General features: G+C 36.6%; 2 protein-coding genes across 5 annotated transcripts in view; one reads left to right on the forward strand and one right to left on the reverse strand.

Moving 5' to 3' along the window:
• Nucleotides 1-24,198, reverse strand: part of MESR6 (misexpression suppressor of ras 6) — a 524,406-nt gene that overhangs the window by 390,068 nt on the left and 110,140 nt on the right. The window lies entirely within an intron of this gene.
• LOC124218797 (uncharacterized) lies at nt 16,644-24,117 on the forward strand. 4 transcript variants are annotated; one of them, XM_046625629.2, is made up of 6 exons: nt 16,644-17,180; nt 18,676-18,747; nt 21,438-21,654; nt 21,836-22,656; nt 23,344-23,500; nt 23,714-24,117. In XM_046625629.2, exons 3-6 carry the CDS (start codon nt 21,453-21,455, stop codon nt 23,842-23,844), a joined length of 1,311 nt encoding a protein of 436 aa, XP_046481585.1. In that variant the 5' UTR covers nt 16,644-17,180; nt 18,676-18,747; nt 21,438-21,452; the 3' UTR covers nt 23,845-24,117. The 4 variants fall into 4 exon arrangements, with proteins under 4 accessions (XP_046481585.1, XP_046481587.1, XP_046481588.1 ...); XM_046625631.2 differs by lacking the exon at nt 18,676-18,747 and having other exon boundaries at nt 16,645-17,180; XM_046625632.2 differs by lacking the exons at nt 18,676-18,747; nt 21,438-21,654 and having other exon boundaries at nt 16,647-17,180.

A 24,198-nucleotide genomic window follows, 5' to 3' on the forward strand; every position in this document is an offset into this window, starting at 1 on the left:
TCGTGAATGTCAGATATGCTTTTCTCATTTGAGGAAATTGAATCAAAACCTAAGGGTCGTCACGTTCATGATAGTTGAGTTCCAGCGTTTAATTTTTTTTTTTTTTGTAATTCGGAGAACACTGCTTTTATTTGTTGAATGTATCTTCATTTGTTTAAGACAATTGTTATTGCGAACCCTAATACAGACGTATGAAAACTATGTTTATTGTTTGTGAATGCTATAATTGGTTTAACAGTGCTTGGCTGACCAAGAATTAAAACGTACAAACCCTGATTGAACGGTGTAATAATCAATCTACGCGAGTTTTTCGATAATGAGGTTGATCAATGCAGATGATCCGAAGGCTCGTCGTTCGCTATAACTTTTTCTGAACTCCCTGATGAATCTTAAATTTAATGGTTAGGTAAACCTTTTATTGCACTTTGGAATGAAGAATTCAAGGATTGATCTGAAATTATTTGAAAATTTCTTCTACTGGTATGTCAACATCGAAAATTAACCGAATCAGCAAGAAACTAAAAGTCATCAAAATGATGTCTAAATGATGTCTGATGAACCTTTTTTTTATATCTGAGCGTCACAAAAGATATTTTTTGGGCTTGAATATAACCAATGAATAAGAAAAATATCCTTTCAAGGTGAAAAAAAATGTGCAATAAGACATCTTTCAAGATTCTTTTTGACGACTTTGATTTTTCTATTGTCTTCTGAGTTGAGTTCTGTCATGGAAAACTTGCATATACCTGCAATATCCCAGACAGCACAAAACTTTAGAATCGTAAAAAAAAAAGAAAAAAAAAAGACAACAATATTAGACGTTTTACGACCCGTTTTTGGACCGCTAAGAGTCAGGAATGACATTTTTCGGACACGGATATACCCTTTCGAGGTCAGAAATGAGTCGTTCGACATGTTGCGAGCGTCTTTTTGACAAACTTCAACTTTGTGCTATCTGGCTATGTGATTGGCGAGGCAACGTTTCTCACTGACTCAGAATCTGCAGTTATTCGTTAGGTTTCATTCGGCACGTTTGAGCACGGAACGCGTTACGGTGCTACACGAAGGTGTTTGGATTTAGAGAAGTTAACCAAGGGAAAAGCGATGTTGTGAAACGTCGGAGGTTTTACTTGCGTTTGCACAGCTCGGTAGCACGGATTGATCGTCATCGTCGGCGGTAGCGGCATTCCGTTTTCAAGTTATCACTGCCAAGACGAACATATCCAAGAGAGTATCGCGTTCCGCGCAAATAGCTAAGCACAATATTTGTCTTCCATTAATCCCGGCGCTGCTGGCGCGGTGTCGCATACCGCTCGTACTCTTGAATATAAACCCGACGAGAGTTTCTCGCGACATCGAGACCTGCTTGAGCCTCGGTTGTCTCGTCGGCGTCGCCGTGACGGCGTCTCGTCATGTCTCGTCCCGAGTCGCGTCTTCTGCTCAGCGGCGTCGCTTTGCAATTTACCGCGCGAGGACCTTTTTGAGAATTTTAATTGACTGTCGCAGCTAGAGTTGTAGAGATACCTCTGCTGCACTTCGGTATTTTCATTCAGATTACTTTCCTCGCTCTAGATGGCGCTAGGGACTTGCTGATTAGGAATTAAGTTCTCAGTACTAGCTTCAAAATATCGTATAAAAGAGTTGTATAAATTGTTGCGTGTGTTTTTTTTTTCAATCAAGGCTGTATCGAAAGGAAACTGCGATACTTGGCAGGCCAAGTTACCGACTGCGCATGCGCGAAACAATTAAACTTCATTGGTCGGCACGATTCGACCGCGACAATGTTTTCGTCTGCTACGCACGGTAGCCAACTTATTCGAACGGGAAAAGAGATGTCAAACTTTCTCGCTTCGAGTGCTGAATTATAATTATGCTGTTACGATGACGTCCAGTAATGTTTAGGCATCGGTCAGTTAGTAAGAAAAGTTTATCGAGTCTTCCCGCTCATCAGCTGCTTGAAATCTGCTCAACCTAAGAAACCTTGCATCACCCGCATAAACTTAATATTCAAATGGACAGCCTGCACAAAAAGACGATGAAACACGAATGATTTTTTTTTCCTTATCCAGGTGTCTAACGGCCAAAATACACTCAGACGATTATAAGGTTTTCTTAACAATGCGTCTGTTTTATTGAAGCAAATCCTAATCTGTGGACACAAATCTAGAGAAGCAAATGCGTGCGAGCGTCCACTCGAATAACTTGTGCCCAGAGATGGGCAGCATCGATTACATTTTTTATAGTATTGCAGATTCAATTACACATTACTTTGAGTATTGTAACTGTATTTCATTCAACTACAAATACTCAAAATAATTCAATCCGAAATAATTGATACTCATACTAATTGAATTACTTCAACGTAATGAAGCACTTTTTTTTTAGGTGTGGTGGTGGGGAAATCCGTCATGGACACCATAGAATAGTAGTATCGGAATCCTACCGACTAAAAACCCACCAAACTACACCAATTTCACTTTCGTCAAACGACTTTCTGCATTCCAGTCCGCCAAATCTGATCCGGCATCATGAATTTCGGAAATCTGAGTACAAATTTGTAATTACTGACCCCCAAATCTCGAGCAGACACTTTGGCGTCGAAACTCCGAGAACTTCGGAAGACAATTAATTTTCTACAGAAAAATCATAATTTTTTTACATTCTTTCCTTCGGATAAACAAATTATTCAAGATTTCAAATTATTGCGAAGCGATTGTTATTCTTGAAGATATAACTGATACCAAAAATATTAAAAAAAAAAAAAAAAATTGAAAATTGCGTAAAAACTAGGGCAATTGCTGAGCCAATGGTTATAGTTGCGCTCTCTTCGATTCCACCCTGCTGCAAAGCGTAAAAATTTTGGGCGATAAAAATATCTATTTCGATTACATTCATGTAATTTAATTACATTCAGTACCGATTTTTTTGCACATCATCTACATCTTGATGCTAATTACCTACGGCATTGTAATAAAATTTCCTTTGATAACAATGCTCAAAGGAAATAGCATCAAAATGCAACTTAGTTACAATTATGAAAGTAATGAGCATTGAAACACAGTTTAATTACAATACTTGAAGTAATTTGAGCGCGAAAATATTCTTGTTACAAATTTGCTCATCTTTGCTTACATCTCATCAATCAATGATAGCTATTCCTTGGAATTTTATTGGAGAAAAATTATTTTCAATCTTGAGAATAGGATCGGCTTAATTCTTTTTTAAAGGCTTTTTACTTCGTCGTACCTTCAGTGACCTATTTGTTTTTGCATTGGGCGCGTTTTTTTTTTTTTTTGTTACATGAAATTAAAATAATGATGATGATAATGAGAAATTAAACGATTGACCTTTAAAGAGCCGGCATTTTTCCCTTGAAATTCGATATTTTTTAGAGGTATGATTTATGTATACAAATAGTCAACACGTTCGGTAAAGTTTCCGAGTTACCTGCTGACTTTTAAAAGAGCCAGGCCTTATAAACGTCACAGAACTGCTGCATAGTGAGAATTTTAGTGCTGACGAAACTTTTGTGGATCGAAATTTTCTAAATACTCCAAGTCGCCTCTGAGATCACGTTACAGTTATACATGTACGCCAATGACGTGTTGACATACAAATTGCAATTTCATTCTACTTTTGTGCAGCACGTTCTAGCCTCAATGACAAAACCTTGCGTCACTCTGATTATATCCTTTCATCGTTTGTATGTAACCTACGCCAAGTTGCTTGTTCATTTCTCTGTCTTTGTTCGGGAGTGATAGAGAGAGGGGATGGAGAGAAAGGGATTGAGAAATGGGGAAAGAAATAACTATCATAATTTGCAGTCGTAGTTGCAGCAACAGTAAAGTTGACAAAGGAGTGAAGGAAACAAACACGTTTATCTTGTACAGACCTCATGACTGGTTTGCTCGCAATCGCGTCAGCACATATGCGACGGAATACCGGTAAATGCAACAGCGTTGCGGTGAGAGAAGTTCTTCAAAATTTTAAGCGAAAATACGAAGGTTTGACTGGATTTTAAGGGGGGGCGGTAAGGGTTTCAGCGTAAAAAAACACTTTTTTCAAAATTTTTTTTAAAAGTATGGATTCAGCAAATGAAGTCAAACCCTTTGCACATTATTAAGTATACTTTTAACAATATTCTATAATTTTTTCATGCGGAAATATTGAAAAACAAGCCGGTGACACAGCTTGCCCCAGAACGTCTCAGAAAAAAAAACAATTTGCGGTGTTCACTATATCTCGGTCGGAAATTATCTGATATCAAAAACCATTAGAACTTAGTCAAAGTATCATCAAATCCTCCCCCCAACGTTCTTTGATTATTTTTTTTTTTTCATTTTAAAATTTTTGGTGTCTATCTAAAGTGTAAACTGCTATTTTCCACGAAAAATTCCGCCATTTTGTGGGTGTGAAACCCCCTTAATGTAAAAAAAAAATTTTAACCAAACGTGGGGGGAGGTATTTTATATGTAGAAAATGTGTACCAAGTTTGAAATGAACCGGTCAAGTAGTTTTTAAATGGCAGTGAACACGGGCTTTGAAAAAGTAGTTTTGAGAAAAAATCACAAGCGCACGATCGAACGTACAACGACAAACTGACGCTCGTCTCGCGTTTTAAAATATTGTACAATGTATAGTATACATGTATAGTAAAATATATCTTTATGGCTTTACTTACCTGTCTTTACTAAATAAAATATTCTCGAAACGGGATAATGGACCAGAACGATAGAAGTGAATAAGCTGTATACCTGCTGTCAGAGCTATAGTGTTAAAGGGCAGGAGACTAACTAGACGATAACTTCAAGAGTTTTGCTCAGATCGACTTAAAATTTTGGGAATATATTCTTGAAATGTTTGACAATAAGATAAGACAAAAATGAAATCGATTTTTCGAAAGTGCAAACCCTAACCCCCCCCCCCCCCTAAATGCAAAACGGTCAAACGGGGCTGCAAAGTTGAGGGACGCCACCGACAGCTGGCGCCTCGATCGCTCGCGATCATTCGTTCTGATTCGCGAACTACGAGACGCTAAAAAATCGTGCTGAAACTAACCTGCCTCACTTTTTCACGAGAAATGTGAAAAATCTTCGACGGAATATGCGCGGGTAAAAGTGGAGCATGTATGCTTGCGCGTGTGTAGAAATACCGAGCGTCGGGCAAGGCTGATGGCGAGAAAAGGTTACGGTGCAGATCGTAGATCCGGGAAACAGGGAGCAGCTATGCAATCGTCCGGGTCTCGGAGGCCAGACTAATGAACACAAAACATGTCAACAGCCGTGGGAAGCTCGACTCCGAGAGCCTTGCTCGGTCAGCTCTGTAATGCTGTCCTGTACGCCCAAGAGTGTTGAGCTGAACTGAACTGTTTTATCGTATTTTCATGCAGCCTGCAGCTCTGCGATCATTTCTCTATCCTTGTCAGAAAATGTACACAATTTATCTAGTATCCAATCAGAATCGAGCATCAACGACCGCGCTAATTGTCCATCTGTATACTTTGAGTAGGCCGTTTTTCTCGTTTATGGCTCGTGCATCGGCGATGAAATGAAAAGTCGGTAATAAAAGTCCGTATGATAAGCAGGCAATTAACTGTTTCGTTTACGCATTTAACGACTCGTTTATGGCATTTGTTTTTCTCTTAAATCTCCGGCTATTATTCAGCCTTTATCCGAATAATTGGAGTCTAGTTTTCTCGGTAAATCTACTTTTGCTGGAAATCGGGATCACTGTTGTTTTCATCTGTAAAACTTTTGCTGCAGATTTTGGCAGCAATTTTGGATACACTCTTTGAATTAAGTGTATGAAACGGACGAGCAGAGCTGTAACCTTTTCGCTTTATTGAATATTTCTGGTGGAAGTGCGGTAACTGACGAATGCACACTGATGTCAAACGAGGTATGCTTAACACAGGATTACTTTACACTTCAATTTTATTTACGTTGAGTACACACATACTTGTTACTTGATTGATATTTAAATAATAATTCAAGCGATAGTTCCGCAAATTCAATTACCGACAATATAATATTATTTTTCTCGATGTACGTTTAGTATAAACAGATCGAAGCTGAAGGAAAAGAAATTTCTCCAACTTTAACTTTGATAATCTTAAATCGAAAACAACCAATGACGAAAAAACTGAAATCAGGGTAGATGTCCCAGGTTCGACCATCGTTTGATCTAATTTGCGTCGTATTCATTAATTACCTAGGGTTATGTCTACAAATGGTTTTTTAACAATGAAAAAAAAAAAAATGTTCACCTAGATTTTGGCCTACATCGATTTTTATACAGGAATTCAACGGATAAGCAGGTTGAAAGTCAAGTTGACGAATGGCATGAGAAAGAATAAGGTACGCAACGAGTCGGTTCTTGTCCTTAATCGAATGCGGTCTCTTATCTGATTTCTTTTCTATCATCCTAACCCTCGCTAAATTCCTGCATCTCATTTCCGACCGCCTCCTTCCGTCAACACGTGACTCTCCGCTTCCCACGCCCCGCATAATTCTCCATACGCACATGCTCACAAGGATAAGTGGATTTAGGAAGTCGGAGGACGTCTTCGGACTCGATCGCTAATGCACGAACATTTCTACGCAGGCGTCTAACGGACCAATATCAATGCTCCTTTCACTGCCTTCAACCGCGTGCATTCGTCGATCGTTTTCTGTCCTCGTGTTTATTCCCCCAACTCGGCTTTCCTCTTTTCATTCTCTGATTACCATAATGCGAATTCTTTCGGTAACATCGCGATCTCATCGTAACGTTGTGTAGGAAAGGTTTGTTCATTGATTTATAGTTTGTAAATTAGTTCCAAGTTGATTTTGAATTATTTGTAAATGTTTGATTGGTAGAAAATAAGTTCAAGTTTAATAACCAACGCTCATTTCACGGGATTGGTGCTGAAAGAGAGGAGAAGGGATTCGGTAAAATATGTTGTAGAAATTGAGACGTCTTGTGAAAAATAAATAAAGTTATTCACGAATTTCATATCGCTGGTATCATCAAGTTCACTGGAAAAATTTATTTGAATTCGTTATTCAATTCAAGTCGTTCCACCTCTGTTGTAAAAGTTCATCAGAGAGATTCTGGCAACCTGAGTTTATCCAAAAGGAAAAGTCTTCCAGAGAACTGAAGACCAGGATTTAACCGGTTGGAGATTTCAGAAATTCAGAAAACTAAAAAGGAAACATCTCAAACAAATCACCAATTTATCTTACGATAAATTAATAAGACTTCTCGGAATGAACCAAATAAATAAATAACCGTAATAAAATAAAGTGAAAAATAAAAATTCGGGAGACAATACCTTCCATCACAAGTTCACCTTTTCAGGTCATTGAATTGAACTCTGGATGCAAGTTTTCTTTCTCACTTACTTTAATTTTCATTTCTATATATTCCTTGCAATGTGGTTTTGACGCATGTTTCAAAACGGTGGATATTTTCAGAGACCTGAATTTCATTGTCATTGAATTTGTCGAAACAAACGGTGAAAAACGGTTTGGAACAAAGAGACAAATTTGGATTCTGCAGACCTGAAAGATTAAAAAAGACCTCATTTTTCTGATATCTTCTATATAGTTACTCTACGGATTAAAAAGCCATAATCATTTTCGATGATTGTTCAACTGTCGACACGATTGTTGCCCGATATCCTGCAAAGGAAAAGTTATTTGAACGGCGAATAACACAAAAGCGATGGCAAAAACAATATCAATAGTAATATTAAGAATAATATTTTTCCGTCACTTGGGATAGTTTAGTAAATATCCCAGTGGATAAATTTCACCGGAAACGAAGAATCGTATTCGAGCACCGGCTTACTTCGGATAAATGGAAATAATTCTTGTTATTGCACGACGAGTAAATGTATTTAACGAAATGGAACCGACAAGTGTGTGGAAGTAAGGTTTACCTGTCCCAGGCTTAGTGGGCGGGTAATGTAAGTGGGTTTGTAGATATGTGAAACACCCACGCACATCCAAAACGGAGATTAGCCTCGATAACGCCGCTTTCTCTCACGTGTACTTCCGGTGAAAAATATTCCGGTTTCACCGAACAAGATAAAAATAACTAACCGCCTATTTCTGGCTAATTTCGAATTGAGATTTTTCTAATTTAGAAAAATGTATCGGCGCTGTTAAATATATAACCCCGCCTTGGAGTTTTCTCACAGTTTCTAAAATCCCACGCCTCGCTGTGAAAATACCTTCGCCCTAGTCGAGCGTATAGACAGCGTTTATTAGATATCGCGGTAGTAAAAATGTTTGAAACACTTCGGACGCTTCGAGTGTGTTCGTCTGTGGTGCGTTTAAGGTTCAGTAAATGATTTCAAACGGCTTGCCGTCGAGCTTTTAATTGCCGGTGGGTGTAGCAGCGATATGATATTCATGTATTTGCTCAATAAAACGCAGGCGTATGATTGCGGTAATTAACCAGGAAGTACTTGACAGGTGGCTTATAACGATACTGCGCTGGTAAGAATTAACGGCTACTTAACACGTTTATTAAAATGCATAATGCAATGTGGGATGCACGGTAATTCCGAATGCAAAGCTGCGGAATTGGAACACCGACGATCGGAAGAAGTGATAAGTTTGCCAGCAATTACGAAAAAATAATGCGTGTGGAAATTATTAATAATATTAATACTTCGCATAATTTGTCTGATGAACACCAAGATCAACGATTGATTATAGGATTTTCAAGATTTTCAATGTACAGAGTGTTTCTTTTGTTCAAATTGTATTGCCCTTTCGAGTATTCACAGAATATTTTCCAGATCCAAAATCATAAAAATCGTACGTCATTCGTTGAAATTTTTTGGGAAATTTTCAGAAAAATCCGAATCATTCGTGTCCTTCCTTAATGCATTTCTCGACACAAAAACACTATGGGTCATATTTTTTTGCCGACCTGACTTTTTTTGACGAGTACTAAGATTCGGGAGAGAGAAATTTGACAAACAAACAAATCGGCAACTTTTTTGTAATCGGTCAGGACCGGAGGTCTTAAAATTGATGTATGAAAATTCTAACAACATCGGAATAATGATAATATTCGGTGGAATTACACAAAAGCTGAACATCGTTCTAATGCAAAACGAAAAAAAAAAACACAACTGAATATGAAAAAACTGGTATCTATTATTTCCTCATCTATTATTACCTGCTTAGGGTAACTTTGTTGAAAACGCATTCTACTGTACACTAGAACAAGCATTATATTTATTTATTTATTTATTTATGTTGTGTATTCTTTTCATTATAAATTCACTATTTCAGGCACATAGAACGTGTAAACGAATAATAAATAAAAATACACTGTCACGATACTTGAATAAACAAAAATATGCATACACTTTGTGGAAATAGTTTCGAACGAGGATATCGATTTATCGAAAAGTCAATTCGTTCAGCACTCTCTTTTCACAACAAACTCACCGTCATCAATGATTAAGAATTTTGATTAAAAACTCAACATTCTTCAGCGTTTTCTTTTCTCTTCATCGAATCCTACTGTGATCGAATTAACGGCAGAGGGTTGAAAATTGACCGGAAATTGAGGCGATTATACGCGCAGCAATCTCTTCTGCGGCAACTTAATTACGTTACTTGTGTACAACGCGCGTATAGATGTTGATTTTCCCCATGCAGGCGTCCGCGAGTTTTCAGGGATTATTATGCAACCGGTGCATATTTATCGACGGCGCGAATGCCTATTAACACTGATTATATCTGATAGGGTGATGCTGCTGGCTACTGCCCGATACGATCTATCCGCAAACTCCATAAATACGCGCTACTATCTCGATCTACGTTACACAGCGAAGGCTTCGATGCCGATACGGAGTCATTAATAAATACTCGCGAATACCACTGACACGGTGTGAAAAGGAGATCGATGTGTCTATTACCGAGGGGAACAGAAGGAGTTCCGAAATTTGTCAGGATTCTTTTTTCGTCGATAATAGTGATAAGAATTGTGCAAAGAGGCAATGAGTGTCGTTACCCAGTGAACACATGACCTCCATATGACGTCATAGATAGGTCACATAGAGATCATCGACTTTTTACATAGATATGACATAAAAATGACTTTATTGATGACTCTGATATGATGTCATGTAGTATGACATCATTATGACATAGTGCTGACATAAAATTTGACTTTTATATGACGTCATGATTGTGACTTAAATATTACGTAAATATTATGTCTTATCCCTATCACATGTGTGACGTCGCATCAAAGTCATAAATTTATATATTATTTACGCAAGAAATAAATCATACAATTACATAAATTACAAGTCATATTCTGACGTCAAAAGGATATCATAATACCGTCATATTCTTACGTAAGAAACAACTCATACTTTTACGTAAAATTGATGTACGATGAACGTCATACTTAAGCATCAGCTTCCGGTCATTCTTTTACATACGAGTGACATAATACTAATGTCACGACGGTATAAAAAAAAACGATCAACGATACTTTTCTATTTATGTTCTATGTTGTATCATGTATTGATTTAATAATTCATAAGTGGAATTTCATATGACATTTCTTAATTTTTACTTTTATATTTAGTGTCCAAATTTAACTTACCGCAAATTCTCTTTAAATGCAAACATTAAATATATTTTTAACATTGAAAATATTAGGATATTGTCATAAATAAAATATATAAACTAATTTCAAAATTAGTTATTATATTGTAATAGAGGTACAGTAACAAAATAATCACTATTTATAAATGAAAAATATAAACATTTTGACTTTACAAGTTCTGTTGTAACAGTTATATTATTATAAGCATTCTTAAATACTTTTTATCACTATGACATCAGAGTTATGTCATCGAGACGTCAGGTAAGTTATAATCATGTCAGCCAGACGTCACAATTTTGTAAGCAACTTTACATCACTATTTTACCTCAAATTTAAGTCATCTTGACGTCAGCTAAATAACAAGTACGTCAGCTGGACGTCATATTTTTGTAAGCTTCCGGTACCGACTTTACTTCTCTGTGACATCAGAGTTATGTCATTTTGACGTCAGTTAAGTCATAATGATGTCAATTGGAGGTCATATTTACGTCATTTATCTTACGTAAGAATCTTACGTCAGGAAGTGGGAAATTATGAGTCATATGTGACTCATATATGACTCACATCTTACGTAAATCATGACGTGACATGACGTCATTCTGACATCAGTTTGACATAATTGTGTTCACTGGGTATGCTGACGAAGATAGGAATATTCGCGCGAGAACTCGTATGGATAAGGTGAAAGACAGTTTCTCAAACAATTATCGCTGTGAAAAGTAGGATTCTTCACCATTTAGTATTGATAATCGGAAGGATTACAACGGAAACGGGAGATTCTTGATAAAATGAGAAAATAGAATTGTTGAAAAAACGAAAAGCATTATTTAGGTCGGAAGAGTTTTTTTTTCGTCATTTTAATCGATCTACATGTGAGCATGTAGAAGCATGTATTCAAGATTTTTAGTTCGTGTCTGATCGACTTGACAAGGAGAAATCTTGGAAAACGTTTCAAAAAAGCATTTTAGAGGATAATTCCTAAGCTCGAAGAATCTGATTTTTGAAATTGGAAAAAAAATTCTTCAGTCCCGTACAGTACGATGAACTTGGTCCACATTTCGGAAATTCGTTACGATTTACTGTGAAATGGCACGACTTCGAAATGAATCGGTGTAGATCGAATGTTGAGGACATAATTTGAATTAGACGTTTCAAACTTCATAAGGCATTTTTAACCATCGGTCTATCCACTTGCTTTGCAAAATACGGATCTTTGAAATAACACGATTCTTTTTACACAAAACAAATGGGCTGTTATTTTTTGTGAGGAGTAGAGTTCGGAAAAAATAGACATCGAAAATATACAGTTTTGGGTAGAAGATGAAAAATAGTTTTTCACGTGTAAATACAGAATATATGGTGTGTGTTACTATTCTTTTTGTTACGGTCGCTCGTGTCATATTTTCTTGTGTGACTATTGCGATCATTTGACGTTTACTACAAAAACGAATTCATGTTATAAAGTCGTACGCTTGGATGAAAAAAAAATCGTAATCAAACAAACAGATTCAATATTGTAATAATCCGAAAATGTATCACTGTCAACTACAATCCCATTTATAACAGTTACTTGTTGTACCAATTCTTTTATTATGATTCCAACAATATTTGGACCGTTATTGTAACGGTATCAATTTCACTTCAATAATTTTTTGGCAACTATTGAGAATGGTATATTGTGCAACAAGAAGGGAAACTCGGTCTGTTCGGGTCGAGCATAAGATTGCAATACGAGTTGTCTGTGAGCACGCATACGAGTCGAAGATGAATGTTGCAAATACGCGAGGCGAAAAGACAGTCGCTTCCTTGTTGCACACGATACTTTGTATGACAAGAGTGCGTTACGCGTTCTGTCACGAAGCAAGAAATTGAGGTTAGGGTCGCGTAATGTTAGATTTTATCGCGACGGCGCATGCGCGCAGTACAGAAAGTACCACATTTAACTTCTAACCTAAAAGTGGTATTTTCAGTACTCCGCGCATGCGCGTTCGCGGACTCACCTGACCTGAACACGGATGTGTAAAAACGTGTAAAACATGCTGGAATTGCATAAGTTAATTTTTTCCCGATTCTAGATAATGGAATAATAAAAAAAAGAGGGATAAAAACGCATCAGCTGGCAGTGAGAAGATTCTAAATAGGAAAAATATTTTGGAGGTGATGTAATAGTTCGGAAAGAAGCAGCTGTTGTTTGACGGCTTTTTTTTTTTACCCAACTTTTTTCTTTTCAGAACTCACCGCAATGTAGCAGCAGCGGCGTTTAACGGAATGATTCAAACTCGAATCACGTTGCGATCGAGAGGATCGAGAGTTTCTTCTCGGTTCTCGCATCGCCGTCCGGACGGACGACTCCGAGTTCTCGATTATACCGAATAACCCTCCTCGGCACAACCTGAAACCGAACGGCTCAGGACTTGTTTACAACGCTTATAATGCAGCCGCAGCATCCGCGTTACGTCCCCTTAAGGGGAACCTTTCTTGCGCGCATATGGCATATGTATTTATTGCATCCCCGACGCGACGCGTTCTGCAGGGCGCGGGATCGCGGCCTCGATCTTGCCGCAGGTGCGTTTGCTGCGTTGCGCGGCGCGAATGCCTCCGGAGATAGAAAAAATTTGATAGTTATACCGGGAGGTGGGTATAAAACGTTTTGTTTTCGAGCTCTCACCCCCTCCTCGTCTCTCTTTTTCTCTCTTTGCAGGATATCGTCGATTCAATACGGTATTTATGGCTATCCGGTATTGGAGCCCGACTTGCGGCCGTTGCGGGAGGAGGATTTCACGGAAATCGTAGAGAGTCGTTTTAAGAATGATCGGATGTACCGACTACTCGTAAATCGGTTGGAAAAAAGACGAAACACCCTTCGAACAAACTCCTGCGGCAGTTTTATTTTCCCCATTGACCGCACTGAACAAATTTGAAATAATGTTTTTTCACTGCACACGGAGAAAGGATTTCTTGAATTTTTTAAACATTGCGAAAGAATGGTTTGTTAGATTCGACGAGGTGTTATTTGATCCCATAGAAAACTGGTTGAAACTATCATTTGTGTTTTAATCAATTAAGAAACCATTTCTTTCGCCATATTTGCTGAAATTAAACCGTTTTGTTTGTATATGTAAAAGTAACGAATTCGATGAAATTCGACTAACAGGAGATGAGGTGACAATAATTTGAGAAATGGTTGTATGATGAAAAGGTTCAAAATGTCTTAAATGGGGTTTCTGAAATCGTCCCTGAAATCTGTCACTGCTCTCATAATTCGGTCGGTTCAAAACCAAAATTCGATTTCAGCATGAGAAAATATGTCTCCAATACCAGGGAGGCAATATTTTGTAGTCGAGAAAATCAAAGATTTCGAATGTTTCAGTTATAAAAACTAATCTTAAGTCGTTGATATCGTAACCTTGCGGCATTTGAATTTTGTCAGATTCATTTCTAAATATAACGTAGTCAGATAGTGTTTTATACTTATTCATCGACATTGGCACAAATAACATTCGTTTTATCTAACGATGAATACCACGTGGTGAAATTAAAATAATAACTCATTCTTTGTCTCCATCTGCAGCAGTTTACAGATGGTTTCCCTGAAAGTTCATACATCACTCAAATATCATTCTGCAAAGTTCTAATTCGCAGATTCTGCACCAGAAAATAAAAAATATGTATTATAAATGTTTAATATAAAATAAAATTCATAAAACAAAATGAAAATTTTCAACTGGATTGTCTGAACGTGCATTATGCTTTTATTAATTCGATACAATATTCATTTCGACGATCGTTGACATTGCATTGTTAGTAGCCCAATAAACACACACCAGTATAAATTTCGTATATGAAACGTCGAAGTCGTTTAATAATGGTATAAGTATAAAATTCAACCGTATCACATATACTGTAATATTTCGGATGGATATTATTCGTATGATTACTCTGTTTATTATGCGTATTTCATTATACAGAAGTTTAAAATACGTATTATTATAGCAAAAGCAACGTATAGTATATTTGTTCATTATTCGTACGAAAATCGTTTAAAACTTATATGTTTAACGATGTTGGTACTCCATCTTTCAACGTTTTATCAGAATCGTTTCATTTGAATTTACAAATTACGAGCTATTAACGTTCACGAAATTCGTTTATGATTTTGGTAATCACAACATATAATATTCATTCATGACACAACTGCCAGCAACTTTAATTAGACGTTTATCATACTTCCTATTCACCATTGCACAGCAGTATATTGATTGTTTTATGAACGTATATCTTCGACTATTATAATGTACGTTTTATTGGTATTTCTGATCTACGCGTGATAGACGTTTATGAAATTCATTTTCAATCTTGGTGTCTACAACATCTATATATATATATATTAGGGTGTGTCGAAAATGAACTTTTTTTTTTTCTTCGCTCCTACCACTCAAAACTTTAGGTTTTGACATTAAAGAGGTCCTCGTTCAAGGAGGGCGCTGTAGCTTGAAGTTTAGAAGTCGCTCAACGAGGATTTAGGTTTCCCATCTAATTAACACGTAAAAAATATTGTTTTTCGTTCAAAATGATGTCAGGCAACCATAAAATTGGCGATGTCTGTATTTCTTGGCTTATTTGAAAGCATGACTCATCCCCTAAACGATGATAGGTCGTTTTTCGACTTACCTTGTTCCAATTTTTTTTTACGCCACTTTTCGACCACAATAGTCACTTTTTCAAGTTTACAAAGTCTCCAAGGTATCAATGAGTCCAAAATGAATTGCTACAAGTATTGATTCTTGATTCGAATATAAATAACCAATTCTAAAAATTGGTAAATTCCGTATCTTCAATTTTATTCAAAAAACCATGTTTATTTTGAGAAATTTTGTATGTTTCACTAATTTTTGGAATTGGTTATTTATATTCGAATCAAGAATCAATACTTGTAGCAATTCATTTTGAACTCATTGATACATTGGAGACTTTGTAAACTTGAAAAAGTGACTATTGTGGTCGAAAAGTGGCGTAAAAAAAATTGGTACAAGGTAAGTCGAAAAACGACCTATCATCGTTTAGGGGATGAGTCATGCTTTCAAATAAGCCAAGAAGCACAGAAATCGCCAATTTTTTGGATGCCTGACATCATTTTGAACGAAAAACAATATTTTTTACGTGTTAATTAGATGGGAAACCTAAATCCTCGTTGAGCGACTTCTAAACTTCAAGCTACAGCGCCCTCCTTGAACGAGGACCTCTTTAATGTCAAAACCTAAAGTTTTGAGTGGTAGGAGCGAAGAAAAAAAAAAGTTCATTTTCGACACACCCTAATATATATATATATATATATATATATATATATATATATATTGTACATTCATCATACAACTACCAGCAACCCCAATTAAGCGCTTAATTATTGCGGTTTTCCACTATTGCACAGAAATATATTCATCGTTTGATGAACGTATTTTTTCAACGATTATTGTTCACGTTTTACTGCTACTTGTGATCTACGTTCAATAACCGTTTATGAAATTTATTCAATATCGGACTATTTTCAAGATACATTGAATTGTATAATATGTATATTTGATCAAATGGGTTCATACTTGTTTTACTTCAACACGATTGAGGAAAATTCAACGTTGAGTACAATATTCAGATTATGAACGCACTTTTAGTATTCATGTATGCGGAACCGCCTGATGCCAAGCGGTGGCCAAATCAGTTGATTATCTTATAATTAGTTTCCGAAAAATGGACTTTAATTACCCGTTATTTTGATGCCAATATTATGTGGTAACTAAAGCTGAACACTGATCTTGTATTCATTTACCGGTGCATGGAACATAGATATAACCAATAAAAGGAAGAGAATAAAGAAGTGTCCGAAACGTGAATAATTTCGTACCAAGAATAATAATTTATTGTACATTTTTATAATTATTTCACAATATTGGTTATCATATTATAATATATTAAATCTCATTATTTGGCACGAATTACGTCAAGACTTCAATATCTTGTATGAGTACTTGCTAAAACAAGCGTTCATCATATCCTGTCGCATTTTTAACGTCGTTTGTACGTTTATTTTTCGCGCTATTTTATCGGAGTTCTGTGCGTTATACATTGTGTCACTACTGATATATTATTCTCCTGCTCTGGTGCGTCAGCGTCGGTAACGCTGCAAGCTAGAGTAAGAGCGCAATAATTATATGTAGAGACAGAACTTATCCCATGGACCGCGCATTCATACAGTAAGTGTAAGTATAGCGAGTGGTAAGACAAGGACAGCTCGGAATAACACGGGCATATATGGCAAAGTTGATTCCCTTTTGGGCACGATCTCTCTGTCGCTCTTGCGTCTCCTCTATCTTTGTCTTTGTCTGGGAGCCTATATTCATCCCCACCCTTGCAACTGGCCTCAGGCGCTGGTTATGGCGTTATTCGTCAACCGAATGCGGAGGTGCTCGGATCGATCGGTGATCGTGTAGCAAAAAAGGTGAGAAGCTATTGTTAATCTGCGGCCTAGACGGAAGAAGCAAATTCGTCATTAAATAACGCTGGTAAGTACAACTACATATTTTTCCAAATATGGTGGTATTTTGTCTTAATACATCGAGCATTCTTGGTTGAAAAAATAATGTGTTTTGCAACTCAAATTCTGTCTCTTCTGTATTTTTTTCTTTCCTTTCTTTTCTTTCTTCAAAAGAAACTATGTGTAATGTTCTGCGTCTTTTTCTCTAAACCAAACGATGTACCATAAAAATATGGAATAGTTTATTGTTTATTATATAACGTTCATGAATATTTTTGAACTGTTTTTAAACGTTATTTATATGTGTTAAGTTTACTATGATACGTATATTATAGGTTAATTATATTAGTTCTTGTCGAATTTGAGGAAAACTTCATGTTAATAATCATCCCATGTGATCATGCGGTTATTAGTAACTTTTGCTCTGTATTGTTTGAAATCGGTTTCGTGTTTATTATTTTTTTAGATACCGTTTCAACATATCTATAACATACATATGAACTCGTAGCATCTTCCAAAGTAACAAAGTATAGTAATACAGCCACGTAAATATTTCTGTGCCATCGAAATCACAGAAATATTATTTTGACAATATTTTTTATTTTCTTTTCCCTTCAATTGAAAATAACAATTATTATCCATCAGAAGAAGACGGTCATGTTAGACAATAGAGACAATAGAGAAGATCCGTAGCAATAAAGCTTTTTCACCAGTTAGTGCAACAACTTATATAGAGGTTTATTAAAAATTATGTATTTTGATCCAAAATTCTGTTTTGTGTATATTTTCTTGGATTTGGGCTGAATAAATATTAAAAAGGGATTTGCACCTGAATAATTTTGTAAACACTGGTAAAAATAGTGGTCATCTACCCATCAAACGTATATAATACGCAGGAAATTCGTAACAAGTAATTTTATTCCATTGGATTTGACTTTGATCTTTACCGATAAACGTATAGTATACTCATGATTTACGTTCAGTAGTAGGCGTCATGATATACTATTCGAAAAGTATTAGAATATAAGCAGGACATCGGCCCAGAATTGGTTCAACGTTAAACTACGATCTTGTTTAATTTGTAGTAACAATAAATAGCGATACATAGAACTATAAGTACTATAGAATAATAATATTAGTAACAGTACTATCTAGTCCTGAAATATATCACGATTCCTACTACTGAACGTAAATCATGAGTATACTATGCGTTTATCGGTAAATGTCAGAGTCAAATCCAATAGAATGAAACTACTCATTACCTGCGTATTATATACGTTCGATGGGTAGCTGACCACGTTTTTTATTCGTGTTTACAAAATTGTTCGGCTACAAATGCCTTTTTAATATTTATTTAGCCCAAATCCAAGAAAATATACACGAAACAGCATTTTTGATCAAATTACTTAATTTTCAATAAAATTTTATATAAATTGTTGCGCTAACTCGTGTAAAAGCTTTATTGCTATGAATCTTCTGTATTGACTCACGTACTACGTTCATTAGGTTCATTTAACTTTTAGTTTTCAGAGTGGTGTGCGGATATTTACGACAAATAAGGCAAGCACGTTAAAGCGTACATCATTTCTTGTCTGGTGTGTATTATTATTTAGTTTTATAACATGCCTCATGATTTAAAAGTTCTGAGTAAACGACATTTGCGTCGCAAAACAGCTATAAATACTCGTAAAGTATTACTGAGTATTGCAGGCAATAATTGTGCACTCGAGCACCTTACGAAATCACAATTAAAAGATGCTAGTCATGAACATGTGTCTTGTATCGGAGAATATGTGCACTCTATAGATAGCGATTATGATGTTGATCATATCCATCAAAGTAATGAACAGAATGAAGAAAACTCTAATTCGAACCGCGATAATAAAGATTTCAAAGACATCGAAAGTGACATAGATAGCATCAAAGCTACGTTGTACAGTTCTGAAGATAATTCAAGTTCCGTCAGCGATGAAGTGCATTTAGATGATGAAACGAACTTTGTTGAAAATTTGCGCGACTGGGCATCTTCAAATAACATCACACATAACGCGATCGATCAATTGCTAGCATTATTGAAACCAGCACATCCTATCTTACCCTTAAGTGCTAGGACTCTACTTCACACGTCACGACGTATTGAAACGTTAAATTTAGACAACGGAGAAATGTGTTATTTCGGTTTGGAGAAATGCTTGAGACAAAAACTCGAGTCAGGTCTCAAAAAAGGACTGTCACCTGAACATACGTTGCGAGTTGATTTTAATATTGATGGGATTCCCGTTTATAAAAGTAGCGGAACATCATTTTGGCCAATTTTGGGACGCAGTATTTCAATGATCGATGATAGCCCATTTGTAATTGGTGTTTATTATGGTACGGGTAAACCGATGCCACTATCTTCATATTTACGAGATTTAATTAAAGAAACGTCACGTTTAAGCACCAATGGTTTTGAGTTTAATGGCACCAAATACTTTGTCAGAGTTGGTTTATTCGCGTGTGACGCGCCCGCGAGATCTATGTTGAAAATGTGTTTAGGACATTCGGGTAAGGATGCTTGCGAGAGGTGTAAGATTCGCGCAGTTCATCTCAACCGTAAACTGTGTTATCCATGTGACACCGAATTCCAGAAGCGAAAAGATAGTGATTTTGTTGCACCTAGTGAAAACGATCGTCACGTTAAAGGACGTTCGCCTCTTTTAGATCTTTACGTGGGACTAGTCTCCCAATTTCCTTTAGATCCCATGCATTTAATCTACCTGGGAATTTTGAAGAGGTTGCTCCTTAAATACTGGGTCGAGGGTTCACGTGATTGCAAATTGTCTAAGGATATTTTGTTAGAAATTGAACGTATAATGAAACTATTGGCGCGATATGTTCCGGCAGAGTTTCCTCGAAAGCCCCGTGGATTTTTGGATTTGCATCGATGGAAAGCGACAGAATTTAGATTTTTCTTGTTATATTCCGGCCCTGTTGTAATGCGGGATGTGCTAGATCGAAAAAAGTACAAACATTTTTTATTATTGTCTGCCGCCGTGTATATTCTATCGAATACAGCCTTGTTCTCGCGTTTTCGAAACATCGCGCAAGATATGATCGAAAAATTCGTTACTCAAGGTGCTAAGATATACGGACAAAACTTTGTCGTATATAATGTACATTCGCTGCTGCATGTCATAGACGACGTAGAACGATTTGGCCCATTAGAAGAATACAGTTGCTTTGTGTATGAAAATCATTTGGGCCATTTGAAACGACTTATTCGATCGAAACGCTTGCCGCTGCAGCAGCTGAGTAATCGACTTGAAGAACTAAGTTCTATTCGTAAAACTAATTGTCAGGAAAAATTTATTCCTAAACCCAAATTTATTGGAAATTCTCGTGAATGTCAGGCTCTGGAAACGAAAAAATTCAAAATATCAATAAAAAGGCCGGATAATGTAGTAGCTTGTGGGACAGAAATATTAGTGATCAAATCAATCCTTTTCATTGCCGGAGAATATAGAATTATAGGTACTCCGTTCAAGTACAAGCGAGACCTTTATCAGAAACCTATTAAATCTTCCAAACTAGGGATTTTTTTCGTAAGAAGTTTCAACGTAGCGAAATCTTATCGCGTCGATGATATATTACATAAATTCGTCTGTCTTCCATTTAAAGATGGTTTCGCAGTAACTCCGATACTACACGAAATGAAATAAAATTTTTATTTTTTGTTAAACATCTCAACGAAACGAGCTCTCGACAAAAAACAGATGATGAACCTACGATTCTCGGCAATGTGTACGAGGAAGAGGGATTCGTTCAAGACATGTATAGTATGTCTATGTCTACCTCGCACACATTCCCGAGAATCGTAGGTTCATTATCTCTTTTATATTAAAAGTTTGCTTCAATTGAGATGTTTAGCAAAAAATAACATTATCGTATACCTATTACCATATACCGTATATGCCGAGTCTAATTTACCTAGTAGTCCAATATACCCAACTCTACCATATGTTCATAACATCACTTTTGAGCTGATTTATTATAGTTTTGTACGTCACATTGACGTTCAAGTATTGGTTAGACATGCGTTCCCAAAATCTTCATAATGTTTCATGATCGATTCATCTTTTAACTTATATACTACCTTGCATATTCCTATGTTGATGTCCTAATTAAAAACTTTTAAACTGGCACTTTTTGCTCAGAGTGGAATAAAAGTGCTTGAATTTTGATCAAATATAAATTTATACACCAGACTAGAGAATATGATACATTTAACGATGTTTTTACTCAGTCGTGCTGCAGAACTATGTATGCGGTGATTGAATTCTTGGTTGGCGAAGATAGAGAATGCGCATTGGTACCAGTTCTTTGGCTGGTCGAAAACAACACCCAATGTTACTGGCCACGGACAAAAACTGAAGATCATTTTACAAAACTTGTAAAATCAAAGGCTGCCTATGAAAAAACATGGCCAAAGTTTGCCATTCACAAAGTACTGCATACCGGAGGTGATTATTGGAACGTAGAACTTTTTTTTACAATTGTATACGGATTGAATGTTTCAATCATATTAATTTTCACTTGGATAAGAGTTACGACGATATATTTTGATCATATTGTACATTTGTGATTAATTTTGCTAATCAATGAGCATTCGGTATTGATTGATATTCCTTGATTAACTAACAGATGACTACCACGACACCGAAGCAACGATGGCGCGCCTACTGGAGCTGGGCACGTCCGATGAATCCGGAATAATTCGCAACATCGCTAAAAAATCCACTGTAATACCTCAGCAAGATATTACCAATGACGTGGACGAGAATGAAGCTACGAACAGTGATGATGTCGAACCTGAGCCGCAAAAGAAAAAACGTAAACACAAAACCGACAAGAAGAAGGCTAAAAATCGACACGTTAGTAACAAAAAAAAAAAAACGAAGCGTTCTCGTGAAAGTTCAAGTAGTTTAGGTTACACCTCTTCAGCTGACGAGAATTTGCCACCGTCCGAAGTCGATGAATCGACTTCTAACCGTAATAAGAATACTCGCTACATTAACTCAGCCAAAGGATCTACCAAAAATCAGACACCAAAGAAAAACTTGGCCCACAAGATCGTACAGCACCAGTATAATGATAATTCCCATGAGTCACCGAATCAGTTGTCTGGATATGAAACATCAAATAGAAACATTTCTAGTAGGATCATCAGGTCTACCACGCAATATGACTTATCAAGATCCTTTTCACAACTTGAACCTTCAACCCCGACCACATCACGCGAACAGAATACCTTTGAAGAAAAAACTCTGCAGTATTTAGAACACATTAAATCCTACACTGAACAAAACCATCTGCTACTACGTAAAATCTTCTCAAAACAGAAGGAAGTCAGCATCGACGTAACAAAGAAACCAGCCGAATTCCCAAAACTTCCTCTTAACTCCATGGAAGACTTCTCCAACCTCGAAAATATCCTGAAATCCGAAGAGCATCGAACTTATTTAGTGAGTAGACCTTGCAATCATATTCAAAATATGTATGTCATGACATACGGATAGGTACTAATACCGAGCGTATTCTTCAATGAGGGCCAACCCCCTCCCTAGCGCAAACCAACACAGGCACATGAGGCTCGGCCGGGAGGGGATAGAATGCCAGTGGCCATGTTAGTCTCCACTCGACCGAACTTCACGTACGCGTCATGTGCCTGAGTTGGCTTAGCACTAGGGAGGGGGTTGTCTCTCATTGAAGAATACGCTCGGTATGTGTTGACTGCAAAGGAATAATGAAAATTACTACAGGCATACAGAATTGCGGTTCGTAACGTTTTAACCCTCTCGGACCGTATGTTGCTTCTACGCAACACGCACTTTGAGGCTTCATAAAACTGTATCGGTCGCAAGGTCAGGGTTCTAACTGCATAGTTCCATTAAGCAAGGTCAGATGGCCTTATAGATACTCCTAAACCCTGAGGTAAACTGCTTTCACCCATCGAAATATCAATATGGTGAGAGATTTTCATTCAACATGAAATCGGTCTCGGTCTGATCGAGAGGGTTAACGTTAAAAAATGCTGAAAAAATATTAGGAATCGACAATCTCCAACTAGTCAAAATTGTTATCGATGTTGATAACAGTAAGAATATTTTGAATTCAATTCGACATTCATTCATTTTAGTATTTTGTTGCAGACCGGGAAACTGGCTTCTGTTGGAGGGACAAGCGGTCGCCAATGTGTGTTGGCTATAATGAGGTCACTACTCACAAACGAATTAGCGATGCAATTCAATTGGGCAGGGAGGGACAAAGTCCCATTTCAAAAGACATTGACAATGGAAACTGTTTACGGTAATGAATAATTCATGAAATTTTCGAGAAACAGTTATTACTTGGATTTATCGTGTGAAAACAATATTATTCACACATTATTATTCAAATTATGCAAACTGTTAACTTTTTTCCCAATATATTCGAGATTCATCACAATTTACATTGAAATTATTCCTTATCAGTTATCAATATCGTGATATTGTACCTTCCTTTTGATGTATTTTTTCTCAGAGGCTGTGAAACAAACCTTTCTTGGCAAGAAGGAAATTGGTGATGCAACCGAAACCAGTGTTTCGTGTGCCGTGAAAGACTGGTTAAAACTAGCTCGATCACGGCATACCTATGTACGAAAGAAGGGCTAAGAAACTGTGGTAAACGTCAACTAATTTTAAAAACAGTCATATAAAAGTACAAATCATACAGGCATATAAATATTTCTGATATAAGTGTAATATTCTTAGCGTTTTCTGTTAGTTGTAACTACCGTGAAGACGAAAGTATAGTGTAGGTTGAGCTGTGTCTATGAGCTACAAGATGTACCTTTTTTTTTGATAAATGAGTATTTATAGATATAAGATATTTGTGTAACGTTCTAACAAAGATATAATAAAATCGATTCACATATATAAACTAAATTCGTACGCTTTCTAACTCAACCCAGACTTGTTTCTAGCTAACGTGAAATGATCTTCCTCTATAGCAGTGTACTATATACG

Source organism: Neodiprion pinetum, chromosome 5 (genome assembly GCF_021155775.2).
Source record: "Neodiprion pinetum isolate iyNeoPine1 chromosome 5, iyNeoPine1.2, whole genome shotgun sequence".
In the NCBI taxonomy this organism is placed as follows: Eukaryota; Metazoa; Arthropoda; class Insecta; order Hymenoptera; family Diprionidae; genus Neodiprion; species Neodiprion pinetum.